This window comes from Cydia strobilella, chromosome 2 (assembly GCF_947568885.1).
Source record: "Cydia strobilella chromosome 2, ilCydStro3.1, whole genome shotgun sequence".
In the NCBI taxonomy this organism is placed as follows: Eukaryota; Metazoa; Arthropoda; class Insecta; order Lepidoptera; family Tortricidae; genus Cydia; species Cydia strobilella.
The window spans coordinates 29,874,868-29,890,522 of NC_086042.1; the positions used below are offsets into that span (position 1 = coordinate 29,874,868).

The 15,655-nt window shown below is 38.5% G+C and overlaps 1 protein-coding gene and 3 non-coding genes across 7 annotated transcripts in view; all 4 read right to left on the reverse strand.

Moving 5' to 3' along the window:
* LOC134754755 (uncharacterized) overlaps window positions 1–15,655 on the reverse strand; it is a 104,687-nt gene that overhangs the window by 13,815 nt on the left and 75,217 nt on the right. For 3 of the 4 annotated variants that reach the window (XM_063691104.1, XM_063691112.1, XM_063691097.1), the window contains exons 4-13: window positions 11,050–11,120; window positions 10,771–10,868; window positions 10,328–10,461; window positions 8,066–8,287; window positions 6,786–6,929; window positions 5,580–5,657; window positions 4,922–5,266; window positions 4,459–4,488; window positions 2,361–3,362; window positions 237–360 (exon numbers count right to left, since the gene is read on the reverse strand). In XM_063691104.1, coding sequence (XP_063547174.1) covers window positions 237–360; window positions 2,361–3,362; window positions 4,459–4,488; window positions 4,922–5,266; window positions 5,580–5,657; window positions 6,786–6,929; window positions 8,066–8,287; window positions 10,328–10,461; window positions 10,771–10,868; window positions 11,050–11,120 — 2,248 coding nt within the window. The remainder of the gene's footprint in view (window positions 1–236; window positions 361–2,360; window positions 3,363–4,458; window positions 4,489–4,921; window positions 5,267–5,579; window positions 5,658–6,785; window positions 6,930–8,065; window positions 8,288–10,327; window positions 10,462–10,770; window positions 10,869–11,049; window positions 11,121–15,655) is intronic. The other variant, XM_063691122.1, reaches the window with a different exon arrangement.
* Window positions 10,942–11,014, reverse strand: Trnak-cuu (transfer RNA lysine (anticodon CUU)). The gene has a single exon. It is a non-coding gene; the product is annotated as a tRNA-Lys (tRNA).
* On the reverse strand, window positions 11,606–11,678 carry Trnar-ucg (transfer RNA arginine (anticodon UCG)). Its single transcript has one exon. It is a non-coding gene; the product is annotated as a tRNA-Arg (tRNA).
* On the reverse strand, window positions 13,363–13,444 carry Trnas-cga (transfer RNA serine (anticodon CGA)). The gene has a single exon. It is a non-coding gene; the product is annotated as a tRNA-Ser (tRNA).

Here is a 15,655-nt window from a genome sequence, read left to right on the forward strand (position 1 = left end):
CGATTGATTTTATTTACATAAGTTTTATGGGTTGAAGACGTAGCCCAGCACGTAAGCGTGAGCGGGTAAGTAGCCTTTTTTTTGTTAACGGAGTGGGCGAATGCTGTTACGCACCGTCCCCCCGGCCGCGAGAAGGCCATTGATGGGGGGGGGGGGGTGTGGGACTCGCCGCTCCTGTCCCCTCTCAACTGGCGAGAGGGGAGGGAGAACGGTTAGTTTTGTCATTTTTGTCTTACCTGTCCCTAGTGTAATAGTCCAGAACTCTGTGGTAGTTGCCGCGCGCTGTGCCGATGACTATATCCGTGCAGTCCATGGGGTTGAAGTCGTAGCCCGGCACGTACTCGTGAGCGGGGAAATAACCTGAAAACGGTGTATTTTAAGAAAAAAATAGTCAATTTAATAAGCATAAACTGGAAATACAGGTCTGTGTCTCAAACGCCTGTCAAATGCATTTGATAATGTTGATTTACACTAAAAGAAAATCACTGTCAAAAAAAATTGTGACAACTTTTATTGCTGACTGTCTTTCATCTCATTTGCATGTATCTAAGGTTACCTTTTGTGTTTGTGTTTTCGCATCGAAGAGTTCCGTTGGCAACCTTCCGACTGCATCATCAGATCATCACCATTTTAGCGATTACATACATATATTTGGTCAAGCAAATCTTGTCAGTAAATAAGAACAAAAAATCTATACTTATCCTTTTCTTTTGGGTGCTAGTACTAGTGTAAGACAAAGATAGTATGATTCTCTCTCATCTCTCTGTCTATGTTTGAAATGAGACAGTCCTTTGACAAGTTTGCCAAACTATATATGCCACCATTGCCACCTACTAGTACTTCAGGATAATGAGATTTCTTTAGTAACAGGTAGGTAATATATCTTTAATCACATACGCTTCAAATTAAAATGATAAAAAATACGTACATCGCAACACAACTTGTACGAAAACGAATTTTTATACACAATCGAAATTAAAACAAACAAAAAATACATATTTAGTCATAACAAGTAAATACTTAAAGATAAACTTAATCCTAAAATACATGAATTATTTATAGAAATGTAAAAGATTAAGATAAAATAGAAGAAAATGGCCACATCCGTATTATTACCATCCACTTGTATTAGACACAAATCGTTAAAGATCACACCCGAGTAAGACTGAAAAGGTAAGAAAAGAGGTGAGAGGAGGGAGAGAAGAGGTAATAGGAAAAGCATAGGCCAAGCTCGGCAAAGCGAAGCACAAAAAAAGCTGACTAGAAGGTAACAAACTAACAGTTTTAAAATGCCGAATATCTGAATTTGTTATATCTGTTAAACATGTTTGGAAATTATGTATGTACCTACCCTAGTACCCTATAACTAGTTAGGTAGGTAAATATATAATCAGATCGAGCACATTGCATTAAAATATCTAAACACGACTCTGTTATTATCACGTTAGAGTTCATTTCATGTTCAATGTTTATAACATCTTAATTTCATGGTGACATATCAGTAAAGAAACAAATACGTACTCCATAAAGTTTAAAACTGGCAATCAAACAAGTAGAATTATATCGGCAATCCAAAACTGTTTGTTTGTTTGTTGGTTTGACTTTAAGAAAAATGTACTACCTAATGATGATAATACATACTTACACTTTGATGCCGACCGCATATGATGTGGCGTAGTTTTATATAAGAGGGATATATATAAAAAATCAATATTTTTTTGCATGACTGAAGCTTGAGGTATGCGATTTAAGAATACAAAAATGAATGCAGTTTAGTTACCTCCAACCAGTAATAATATGGTGATATTGGTGATAAATGCTGTACAAAAGAAACGCATTTAATAACAAATTTCTCCATTTACAACGCAAATTGGATTGTTTTTATCTTTCAAAAAATTATTTATTTTTGTGACCAAACTAGAATAGTTTATATCAAGACTTGGTAAAATAGGAAATTAGTTAACCTACCGTCAGTCAGAGTAAGTGCCTCCATAGGGTAACTTTGCTTAAACTAAAATACAAATTAATTAAGGCATTTTCTATGAAAAGGGACCTTATTGTCGATGGCGCTTACGCCGCACAGCGTCTCGCGGCATTGTATTTATATCGGAGCATCGTTAATAATGGAGTAAGCGCCATCGACAATAAGGTCCCTTTTTATAGAAAATACCACAATTATAGCGTAAAGGTCATCCCAATACCAAGGATGTCTGATCACGGTGGAAGGATCTAGCTCCTACACCATACTTGTATGCACGGGTAGGCTCATTAGTATTGGGCACTTGCCTCAACTGATTACTTTACTTTACATTATTTTGGTATTAAATGCGTTTTAAAAATGTGCAAAGCAAGTGCGTTACCTGTTTCTTCTTTAAGTCCTTTCACTAGCAAAGTCTCGCGTTCTGGTTCCGCTTTGGGTTCTGGGGAGGGTTCGGGTTCTGATTTAGGTTCAGGAGAAGGTTCAGGCTCTGATTTAGGTTCAGGGGAAGGTTCTGGTTCTGACTTAGGTTCAGGGGAAGGTTCGGGTTCTGACTTAGGTTCAGGGGAAGGTTCTGGTTCCGACTTAGGTTCGGGAGAAGGTTCAGGTTCCGATTTTGGCTCTGGGGACGGCTCAGGCTCAGATTTGGGTTCTGGTGATGGCTCAGGTTCTGATTTAGGTTCAGGCGAAGGTTCGGGTTCTGACTTAGGTTCGGGAGAAGGCTCCGGTTCTGACTTGGGTTCTGGGGAAGGCTCGGGTTCTGATTTAGGTTCAGAGGAAGGTTCGGGTTCTGACTTGGGTTCTGGAGTTGGCTCGGGTTCTGATTTTGGTTCTGGGGAAGGCTCAGGTTCCGACTTTGGTTCTGGAGTAGGTTCTGGCTCTGATTTAGGTTCAGGACTAGGTTTTGGCTTAGCTTTAAGTTTTGATAATGTTTTAGGACTAGGTACACGCTCTTTCGGTTTAGGTTCAGCAGTCGGTTCGGGTTCTGATTTAGGTTCTGGAGTTGGCTCTGGTTCAGCCTTCGGTTCCGCTGTAGGTTCAGGTTCAGATTTAGGTTCAGGCGAAGGTTCTGGTTCTGCTTTAGGCTCAGCAGTTGGTTCTGGGGTGGCATTTGGTTCAGGGGTGGGTTCAGTAGTTGGTTCCGGTTCAGAGGTAGGTTCTGCAGTAGGTTCCGGTTCAGATTTAGGTTCTGGGGTTGGTTCTGGGGTGGGTGGATCAGTAGGTACCGGTGTGGTTGGTACTGGAGTTGTAACAGTGGTAGTAGTAGTTCGTTTAGATTTAGGGACAAATTTAGTTCTAGACTTAGGTAATGGTTTGGGTTCTGAGGATGGTACGGAATGGTCATGGTTGTCATGGCTATGGTCATGGGTTGAGGTTTCCACATCTGTAAACATAAGTGACCATGCGGTATTGTGCGGGGCAGATAGCTTATTTTTACATACTTTTGGGAATTTTACTAAAAAGGGGAAAACTACCTAAATCAGGTTTTTTTTTATAATTCATTTCATCGCGGAAACTTATAGGTCCTTTATAGAGCACTATTAGTTTTTATACGGCAAAAATGACCAACCTCATAATTTTTTTTTTTTGGTATTTTTTTATAATGCAGAATTATTAGGTCTTTAAGAGGCGATGAGGCCTGAATCGTGTATTTTTCTGATCCGATAAAGAAATAAAGTCTAATGATATTTATGCTTTCATATTTTATATCGTTTTCTCTTCTTCCTCGCGACAAATAAAATATTAATCTGGTTTAAAAAAATGAATATAATTTAATTCTGAAACCAGTGAAAATTCCCAAAAGAATAAGAATAGGTATGTGCACGAGTTAAAACATTCAATGTTGTTTTCTTAAATTGAAATATGTACAGTAAATAGCGTATTTTAGTGAGTGCTTTGCGTGTGCTTGCACTGTGTTCTGTGCTGTGTCCAATTAAAATTTAGTTTTTATGTGTTTTCATGGGCAAGTAATTTTGTATAATGTTAAAAATGTGGCATTATATCGATTTATCGTATTAGGAATTCAATAATTATCGGATAGGGAATTCAAAATTTAAATGATTTGGCTTATGAATTTTTATAAGCACATTTTTAAATTAAATGGGTGAATTTAATTTTTTTTTTCTAGGATTCCGACACATTGTCTTATCTTTATAGTTTAATTATTTCTATATCTTTCGCAAGTTATAGGACCTTATTTAAAAAGAAACATATTTTAAAATAACAATTAAAATGACTATTTGACTATTATATCTTTACATTTCGATAGAACACCACAAGAACCATTATTTGTGAAGTTTTCAATCAAAAGGTACCACATTGTCGCTTAGCATAATGATGAAAATTGCTTGTATCTTTATACGAAAAACCTGTCACATTTTCCTTATGGCAAGCGACAATGTGGTACCTTTTGCTTGAAAATGACACATTTATTAATGTGTATTTTAGTCCATCAAGCCTTAACTAAACCAAATACTCACTTTCATTCGCAGCGGCTCGTTTCCGACGACCTTTAACATAATAAAAACATTATACTTAATACACACAATAATCTTGACAACGATTTTCATTCGGCAAAGTAAATTGTCCTAAATACTGTTCTATTTATTGACCCTTTAAATTTTTTGAGATTTAATTGATAGCAATGGAAGTGAAAAATCTAGAAGTAATTCCCGAAAATGAGAGTCATACCATCTTAAAAGTATCTATAGGACAAGATCTGTTTTTTTTTTAATGTAAAATTCTGTAGAAATTATTCCTAACAATCAGATAAAAAACGTCATAGTTGGTTGTAATAGTATAAAATTATAACACTTTAAACTCTCGCGTTTTGAACACATATCAACTCATTGTTTTTACATTTAATTCCGACGTTTCAGCTGAGTCAATGAAATTAAATCGCGGTAGACCCGTTCGTATAATTAATTATGATTTTAAAATTACCTTTAGAACTTGACACTTTATAAGACACGCTAGTCTTCACTTGAACATCATTTCCAAGATTCTTGAAGTCAATTCCATCCAACGAATGCATAGCAACTCTCTTATTCCTATTGTCATATTCCGATAACTTTGTCGTCGTTTCTGGCTCCGGTTCTGCCGTGGGTTCTGCGGACGGTTCTGGCTCTGAAGTGGGTTCTGGTGCGGGTTCTGCCTTCGGCTCGGCGGTGGGTTCTGGCTCCGCTTTCGGTTCTGCGCTCGGTTCGGGTTCTGGGCTCGGTTCTGGGGACGCCGCTGGTTCCGCTTCGGGTTCTGGTTTTGGTAATGGTTCCGGCTTTGGTGTGCTTGCTGAAAAGTGGATAAAATAATTTTAGTCCCCTGAGACTGAAATGTAATTGTTTTCGAATTTACAAATACGTGAGTGAAACCGCTAAGTTAGCTAAGTTTAATTGTTTTATTTTGAGAACCTTCTATTAGGTACGTAACGAATGTAAAGAATGTTGTTTTTGGAAAATATACAAAATTATGTACCTACTTTTACTTAATCTAGTCACAATATTAGAAATTTGTTGCGCAAGAGTAATGTTTACAATTTAATGAGTTTTCAAATGAATAGGTACTTACTTAATTTTGTTTAGATTTTTTAATGAAGATGACTTACTTTTATCAGCTAGCGGGGCTCCTATGACAGGGAAATTTTTGCATTCTTTTGTCAACCCGCTTGGCCTCCAACCGATTCCTGAAAAACATCAAGAAATGTAAGTTCTCATTGTCCTCACTTCTAAATGACAAGTATCATGATTTCTATGAAAGTCACGTCAATCCAAGGCTCGGAAACGGTTTTTTTAAAAAACCCTGAAATAAGCCAATATTTTGAATTATTTTATGCTCATTACGTAGGACTGAATCACGTATTTAGAAAACAATTTTGCATTATTAAAATGTCCCATTAAAGATGAAATTATAAACAAAAGAACGAAAAAGAACGTAATAATAACGGTATTTTTGTATGGAGCAAATACCGGTTTCCGACCCCTGCGTCAATCAAATAAGAGCAATTAACGAAACGGCAGATTTAACGCTTTATTCATTACATAACTTATATTATTACATTTTTAACCCTCTCAGAACGCACGAAGGTACCTATTGGGCTGTGGCCGCGCGCGTAAGTTGACGACTTTGGCGGTTAAAGTGTTAATAAAATGTGCCATTTTCAACCATAAGGGTACTTATTGTCGCTTGTCAGTAAGGCGCTATTTCCATATAGCTTCAATTAGAAATCAACCTTATCAACAAGCGACAATGTGGTACCTTTTGGTTGAAAACGTCACAAATACGCGCAAACAACACACCGTTCACAGCGGCAAATAGTGGTGACAGTGTTTGAATCGTTTTCTAATACGACCGACCTAGTAATTGACGACCGGTTTGGCCTAGTGGGTAGTGACCCTGCCTGTGAAGCCGATGGTCCTGGGTTCGAATCCCGGTAAGGGCATTTATTTGTGTGATGAGCACAGATATTTGTTCCTGAGTCATGGGTGTTTTCTATGTATTTAAGTATTTATATACTATATATGTCGTTGTCTGAGTACCCATAACACAAGCCTCCTTGGGCTTACCGTGGGACTTAGTCAATCTGTGTAAGAATGTCCTATAATATTTATATTTATTTTTTATTTATTTATACACCTCCGTCAAGAAGAGTTCTCCGTCAACAGAACGCAAGTACAACTAATGCACAATGCCTTTCTCACACTGAGCAATCTACGAATGACTAGTTATCAACTTTGACTGTGACGCAACTAAACGTTGGCACGCGTTGATCACGGGTTTATCCTTATGAGGAAGGGCTAAAAGATTTACTAACCAGCATAAGAGGTTCCGTTGACGATCATGACAACTTCCAGCTCTTGTTCATGTGGAATGACCCGCCAGTATAAGTTGAAGTCGGGCGAGAGCTCCCGGCGGCTGTACCGGTCCAGGCTCAGGTTCTTGTCCTTCCAGGGGGATTCTGGAATTATATAAAGAATAAATAATCTTTGCTATAGAACCCGTGCGGGCAATACCACATTTTGTTGGGGGACTTCGTGGCCCTGACATCCACGCACTGTCCTCGCAACCCGCAGTCTGTATATTTAGCACACTCATCACTAAACTTACAACGAATTTCTGAGGACATCTTATTGACCTTACATTATCGCCATATAGGCACACTTTCCAGGCATAACTACTCGTAATAAAACTAAACCTACTTTAATTACACCCTTTCCCATAGAACCCGTGCGGGCAATAGCATATCTTGCTGGGGTACTCCGTGGCCCTGACATCGACGCACTGTCCTACTCGCAGCCCGCAGTCCGTAACTTCAGCACACTCATCACTAAACTAACGATTTCCTGAGTACATTTCATTGGAGTTACAGTTCCCTTGGGTTTATACATATAGGCACACTGGCCCAAAGATAAGTAAAACTAAACTTACTTTTATTACATCCTTTCCCATAGAAACCGTGCGGGCAATAGCACATTTTGCTAGGGGACTCCGTGGCCCTGACTTCCACGCATTGCCCTCGCAACCCGCAGTCCGTATCTATAGCACACTCATCACTAAACTGACGAGTTCCTGAGTACATTTCATTGGAATTACAGTTCCCTTGGGTCTATATAGACACACTGACCCAAAGATAAGTAAAACTAAACTTACTTTTATTACACCCTTTCCCATAGAACCCGTGCGGGCAATAGCACATTTTGCTGGGGGACTCCGTGGCCCTGACTTCCACGCATTGCCCTCGCAACCCGCAGTCTGTATCTTTAGCACACTCATCACTAAACTGACGAGTTCCTGAGTACATTTCATTGGAATTGCAGTTCCCTTGGGTCTATATAGACACACTGACCCAAAGATAAGTAAAACTAAACTTACTTTTATTACACCCTTTCCCATAGAACCCGTGCGGGCAATAGCACATTTTGCTGGGGGACTCCGTGGCCCTGACTTCCACGCACTGCCCTCGCAGCCCGCAGTACGTATCTTCAGCACACTCATCACTAAACTGACGAGTTCCTGAGTACATTTCATTGGAATTACAGTTCCCTTGGGTCTATATAGGCACACTGGCCCAAAGATAAGTAAAACTAAACTTACTTTTATTACATCCTTTTCCGTAGAACCCGTGCGGGCAATAGCACATTTTGCTGGGGGACTCCGTGGCCCTCACATCGACGCACTGCCCTCGTAGCCCACAGTCTGTATCCTCAGCACACTCGTCGCTGAACTGACAGCGACTGCCTGAGTACATCTTGTTGCACTTGCAGCGACCGAGGATGTGGAAGCCGTGGCCGGAGCAGGTTTCGTGGTACTCTTTGCCTGGAAAAAAGTGTTATGGATATGAGTGCGTGATGAACAACTATTTAATGATAACAATAATGCTACCGCGCTAAGCATAAGAGCAGTAACTCATTTTGGAATCTCGTTCAAAATTGGCTGTTTCATACATTTTGGCTGGTCCATTTTCTATGAGAGGGTAAATTTTTTTTTCGCGATTTCGTGGTTGGTCCCATAGTAAAAGTTGCTCAGTATAATCCCAAAACCTCCCTGGCAACGGGAATGCACATATTTTTGGCCACCCTGTATATGTATTGAGCGCCGAGCCGGCTCGCTTAAAATGAGCGCATTTGCGCCCAACAATAAGTCCCGCAACAAGGTCGATTTCCGCATAATTTATACAATTACTGCATTACGATGCAATGCTCAGATGTTTATGTTAATGCCGGCTCAAGGCATCAAACAATGCCAGCTGTCAGCTGTCAAAACGTTTACATTTACATTATCTCTGAAACCGGCTACATTCTAAACACCGACCTTGGTATCGAGATAGTTGTAATCGATGCTTAATTATACCTATCCGGTCCATAAACGAGTTGTCACTACTGAGAACAATAGCTAGAAGCTTGTATTTAAATGATTAAAACCGGCCAAGTGCGAGTCGGACTCGCGCACCGAGGGTTCCGTACTTTTTAGTATTTGTTGTTATAGCGGCAACAGAAATACATCATCTGTGAAAATTTCAACTGTCTAGCTATCACGGTTCATGAGATACAGCCTGGTGACAGACAGACAGACGGAGAGACGGACGGACAGCGGAGTCTTAGTAATAGCATAGAGTAACTTATACTAGAGCGGTACTGTCATAGTAAATTTTGTAACCCCAGTAAATTCACTGCCATCTGTTGACACACTTTAAAACTAAAAATGAAGATTTATAAAAATACGATAGAATGTATTTTAATATAGATAAATGATTTTTTTTATTTGCATTAATTATTTTTATGATTTTGACCCATGTTCTTTCACTGATATGCGTTAAAATTGTTAAATAACAAACGAAACCGTCAACGCCATCTATACGACTGTAGGCCAAAACTAGTAGCGCCCTCTGAACGAGAATCAAATTTTCTTGATTTTCGAGGCACGTTTTTTCCTTAGACTGTATCCATCTATTACGGAGTTATATCTATCTTTGGTAATAGGGTCCCGTTTTTACCCTTTGGGTACGGAACCCTAATTACTAATTATTTTATCACATACCTACTCGTATGTTAATAGAGGAGTATCAAGTACAACGCATGTTGTTGTACAGTCGCCATCAGATATATCGGAGCGGCCGAGGTGCTCACAAATATCTGAACACGCCTCTATTGTCATGGCGCTAGGTGCGTGTTCAGATATTTTTGAGTCCCTCGGCCGCTCCGATATATCTGATGGCGACTGTACAACGCATGAGATTTGTCTGTCACAACCTACGAAGTTCTACGAAACCCCTAACTGAAAAAAATTGTTCTCGATATAATCTCTCTCAACCCCCCTTAGAAGATTTTCAAGTTAAAGATAAAAATATTAGCTCCCGATACAAACTTTCAACTCATTTTACTCCTTTAGGGAATAAATTTCTAAAAATTAGTTCTCCTCTTTTAATTAAAGACCTTTTTAAGAAAGTTTCAAGTTCCTAGGTGAAACTAAAATTTGATCTCCATACAAACTTTGAACCCCTTTTTTACCACCTTAGGGGATGAATTTTCAAAAACGTTGAAATTGTTTTTCTTTTCTTTCAATCAAATACCTTTCTAAATTGGACCCCATACAAACTTTCATCCCATTTTTAACCCCCTTAGGAGTGGAATTTCTTAAAATCGCTTCGTATCACTTGTACACATAGTATATATATATATACTATGTGGTATTTTCTATAAAATGGGACCTTATTGTCGATGGCGCTTACGCCATTATTAACGATGCTCCGATATAAATACAATGCCGCGCGACGCTATGCGGCGTAAGTGCCATCGACAATTAGGTCCTTTTTCATAGAAAACGCCCCATATGTCTACAATACATATGTCTACATACGTGGTAATATGTCGATGTCAGCACAGGACCAGAAGCGGTAACCGCTCCCCCATTCTCCCGCTTCCCTCTGGAGTTGAAGCGTGCAGTTTTCGCAGGTGAAGTCGCTCGGTAGCCGCACTTCATACTTCTGAGCACTGAAAATGTATTTCTTAATAACATAGTCTAGTCACCTTACAAAATAGACTACAAATACTTCAAGGTAAATACTTTAATTCTGTAAAATTAAAAATTATTTACAATGAATATGCCAAAAAAATAGCGTACCTATTGATCTCTGTTTGGCCCGAGGGTTAACTGGTAGAGAATGCCTTATAGCATTAAGTTCGCCTTTTGTACAATTTGTTACTGTGCAATAAATTTATTTAATAACTAATTGAGACTTGTAGCACGTTTCTGAATAACACCATTAATTATTCAAATATAAATATAAATAAAATACTTACGTAACGTCATCTCTAACCCACTCGGATCCTCCGGCTCTCGGAGTCAAGTCCAAAACGGGCCTTTCGAGGTAGTCCAAAATTCGTAAACTAAATCCTCCCTAAAATAAAATAAAAGGTATTATACTGAATCTTCACTAAAATAAAATCTAAAAATTAAATGCAAAAATATTTCGCCCAACGTGGGGCTCGAACCCACGACCCTGAGATTAAGAGTCTCATGCTCTACCGACTGAGCTAGCCGGGCTGGTGACAGAGCCATCCAAATTATGAGTCACTTACTCTGTGCGCGTAGGCCAAGTGCCAATGTACTGTAAAAGTTGAGCCCGCAAGGAATGAAGTCTTCGAAGAACCTGTAACAATAGATAAATACTTTTAACATTTCAAATCGCAGACAACAATCTTAATTACGTACTAATCTGCTTGTGATTAATTTTGATATCAGCGCCATCTGGCGTTGAGTAGTACGAACTATCAAAGTGTCGACATGTTTTGAGAGCTCGCGCATAGATGTCGCAACGCGTCGCAAAACATTATTTAATACGTGAGAACTTGTCTATCGGTTACCGGCGAAAACACAATTCCTTACATAATGAATTTATTCCCACAGTTGATTAGTATTTCGCTCTGGCAAATAAAGTTAGTGGCCAAATTAACTTGTTGTATAACAATGACCTATTTTAAGTTTTCTATGATTTAGCCTTTGATTTAGCGCATTCGATACAATCTTAAAAATCAATAAGAATATTGTTTCACTAACATTGGCTTTTATTTTACCTGTGGCCGCCAGCAAAAATAAAAATATTATTCTCCTATTGTTACCAAAAAGGAAATATTTCGACCGTGACAGGACTCGAACCTGCAATCTTCGGATCCGAAGTCCGACGCCTTATCCATTAGGCCACACGGTCTCATGACGTGGTGGGCGACAGAGCTCATGACTTGCTGTGAACGTATTGCGCGCGCAAGTTGCCATGATCAATAATGTTCTATGGGAGACCGTTGTTGCACAGATTTAATCGATCGATTTGGTTTCTAGGGCTGCGCTCCGGTTTTTTGACAAAACCGAATCATATTTTTGTGGCTTTAGCGAATGTGTTTTTATTTTGCTTCGTAAAGTCACCAACAGTCACCAATGTCACCATCAGATATATCGGAGCGGCCAAGGTGCTCACAAATATCTGAAAACGCCTCCAGGCGCCGCTCCGATATACTATATCAGATGGCGACTGTAGGTAAGTAGTGCAGGTACAATAAAAAAATCGTAAAACAAGCAAATATAATCATGTGGGCCACTATAATGGTCCATCGTGTAGAGGATTTGACTCGCCGCGCCGCGCCGCTTCGCGCGTGTTGTTCGCCTACGTAGGACCATGTAGTACGTAGTGGCAAAGATAGATATAACTCCGTAATAGATGGATACAGTCTAAGGAAAAAACGTGCCTCCAAAATCACGAAAATTTGATTCTCGATCAGATGGCACCACTACCTTTGGCCTACTCTCGTATAGAGGGCGTTGACGGTTTCGTTTGTTATTTAACAATTTTAACCACGATTTTAACGCATATCAGTGAAAGGACATGGGTCAAATCATATAAAAATAATTAATGCAAAGAAAGAAAAACATTTATCCATATTTAAATACATTTTATCGTATTTTTATAAATCTTAATTTTTAGTTTTAAAGGGTGTGGATAGATGACAGTGAATTTACTGTGGTTACAAAATTCTCTATGACAGTACCACTATCTTATTATATCCTCTTTGGTAGTGGTGGCTGATAATGAGGATGAGTCATCGGCCGCAAGCCGCAGGATCCGCCAACTTGTTTGGCTAATAGCTAAAACTAATTATGATTACAACCATAGTGATGCCATGATTGCCATGCCTTCCACAGTCTACAAGGTCGTTTGGAAGTGGAATTTGTTAACATTAAACATTACATTGAATGCCTACTTAATGCCTAATAATATATCGGCATTGGTACCTAAGTCAGATGTTTGAGGGGACAATAGCGACGACAAAGCACTAGTGTCCGATCGAAACTTGATTTTTTTACCGAAGGTTCGGTTTGTTCTAGTTTCGACCAAAAGCCGGCCGAAATATAACGTGATTTAATGCCGAGACCTGTCGAAACCGAAACCTACCTAAAGAGAATACAGTTTCGGTTCGGCAGTTTTTTGGCCGAAACCGAACCTTCGGCCGAGACATGATTTTTAAGCCGAAACCGAAACTTTACTCAAGAAAGTTAAAGTTTCGTGGAATACAATTTATTATACACTGTTAAGGCAGATTTGTCAAATGTGTTTCAAAGACGATAGCACAACACCACAGTCAAGGAAATACCCGAGTATAAGCCGTGTGGTGGTGATATTAGTTATTAGTATTACATAAGTAGGTACAAACTTTTTGTCAGAAGGTGGTATAGGTAGATAAACTATACAAAATACTAAACAAAACAAAATCATTAAACATTTTTTTAATTAAAATATTTCAATGATAAATAAAGTATCTTTATCTTTAGCTCCATAATACATCAAAGCTGTTTAATCAGCATAAAGATGATTTTAGTAAGATAAAAAAAAAAAAAAGATTCGCAGCCGGTAGGATTCGAACCTACGCTCCCAGAGGGAATCTGATTTCGAGTCAGACGCCTTAACCACTCGGCCACGACTGCCTTGCGAAATGCTGCGAAAATTGGGGTCCCCAGCCACAGTAAGCTTTTTGATTACTTAAGGGGTAGTTGTGCTTACAAAAGCTTAAGAACATGTTTCAGAAACTATCGATTAATTCCTAATTAACGATAATAGGTGCGTTACATTAGTGATGGTCGAGTTTGATGCACCATAAATCCATCCTAACATTAGTATGTTACATATTAGTATATGTAATGCGAAAGTGTGTCTGTCTGTCTGTCTGTCTGTCTGTCTGTCTGTCTGTCTGTCTGTCTGTTACCTCTTTACCTCTTCACGCTTAAACAGCTGAACCGATTTACATAGTTGAAATTTGGTGTAGAGAGAGTTCGAGTCCCGGGGAAGGACATAGGGTAGTTTTTATCCCAGAAGTCATCGTTTAAGGGGGTGAAGAGGGGGTGAAAGTTTTTATGGGGAATCGATAAAAAGCAAATTGGATAAAAAATAAGCTACCCAAATTACTAACTCCACGCAGACGAAGTCGCGGGCAAAAGCTGGTTCAACATAAAACGATTGTAGGTATCTTTTATGTTATATTATTTTTATGTCGTCATAAATTTTACTGGGATAATATCTGTGACGTCTGTGCAGTCAGTGTGCACCAATGAGAACATCAACATAAGAAGAACAAAAATTATTTAATGTGACAACAGAGAAATAAAAGATAAGCACCTATTGCATGGAAAGATAACTTCACCTTTGTACCAAAGATAGATATAACTCCGTAATAGATGGATACAGTCTAAGGAAAAAACGTGCCTCGTTTCGTTTGTTATTTAACAATTTTAACGCATATCAGTGAAAGAACATGGGTCAAAATCATAAAAATAATTAATGCAAATAAAAAAAAAAAACATTTATCTATATTTAAATACATTCTATCGTATTTTTATAAATCTTCATTTTTAGTTTTAAAGTGTGTCGACAGATGGCAGTGAATTTACTGGGGTTACAAAATTTACTATGATAGTACCGCTCTAGTATAAGTTACTCTATGTTTGTACAAAGGTTAGGTGTCTTAATTTTAAGATGTCGCGTTCTGTTTTCGATATTTGAACAATACAGTGTACCTACTACTTCTACTGCTACTAGTTGTGCCGTTCCCGGTAACATTCCTCATTTTGTATGGGGAATGTTACCAGGAGCGGCACAACTCTAACTGTTACACATAGAAAGATATAAAACCAGTGACAAAAAAATAGTATATTGTATAGTCTGCCTAGGGGTCCTATGATATGAATGAACCATGAACACCTTCATAGAATAGTCAAAGCCTAAGTAACCCTAGTGCAGTTGTACAGTTATTAGTCACCGCCGAGGTCAGTGCCCCCGCCGCAAGCGCATCATTATCTGCACTATCTCTGCTGTTTGTTTACAGGGCCTAATCTAATCCTAGTCTCTTGTCGAGTAAGAGTTAGGTGAACCATTTAAGCGTAATATTTAAGTAGACTAGTCGCTTATTGCTTTTTTTGTTTTCTATTTTATTTTATTTAGATAGGTATGCTTCTATTCACGTTTTAGTACTATTGGTTTACTTTGCTAGAACTATTATACAGCGTGACCTTAGCCATTGGACAAACCCTGAAATCCCACGTAGGGTTACTTCTCAGGAATGCTCTAACGTTAATATATTTTTAATTAGAACAAAAGATAATAAAATAAATTTTCAAACAAAAATTAATTCCAATGATCGACAACAAAAAGAAACATAGTGTATTGATCATTGGCAGTGTTTTTGACAATTTGTTCGAAAATGTGCGGCAATGGTGACATTTGTCAAAAGTCAGAATCTTATTAATGTCATAAATAAAAAAGATAATCAATAAGGTCGAAGAAGGTATCATACTTTTTATTACCCCAGAGGTACTAACACTGCGCTGCGCTCCTCCAAAGTAATAAATCGTAATTTGTTAATTTCTTCGTAACCACTACACCGGTTGTTATGATACTTTGTATACTGGTTCTAAATACCCTAATGCATATGTACGTTTCGGCCTTGATGTCTAATGGGTAAGGACACCATGTATAATCTGTGCTTGGTGAAATATCTTATTTTTCTTTGAGGCTGTGGCAAAGTAGGTAAGCATCAGCGCAAGTTGGTCATTGCAAATTTAAACCTATATTTGTACATATGTTACATGTATTCCTCATTACACTTCGACCGCATTTAGCAAGGCAAAAGTAAAACCCATGTG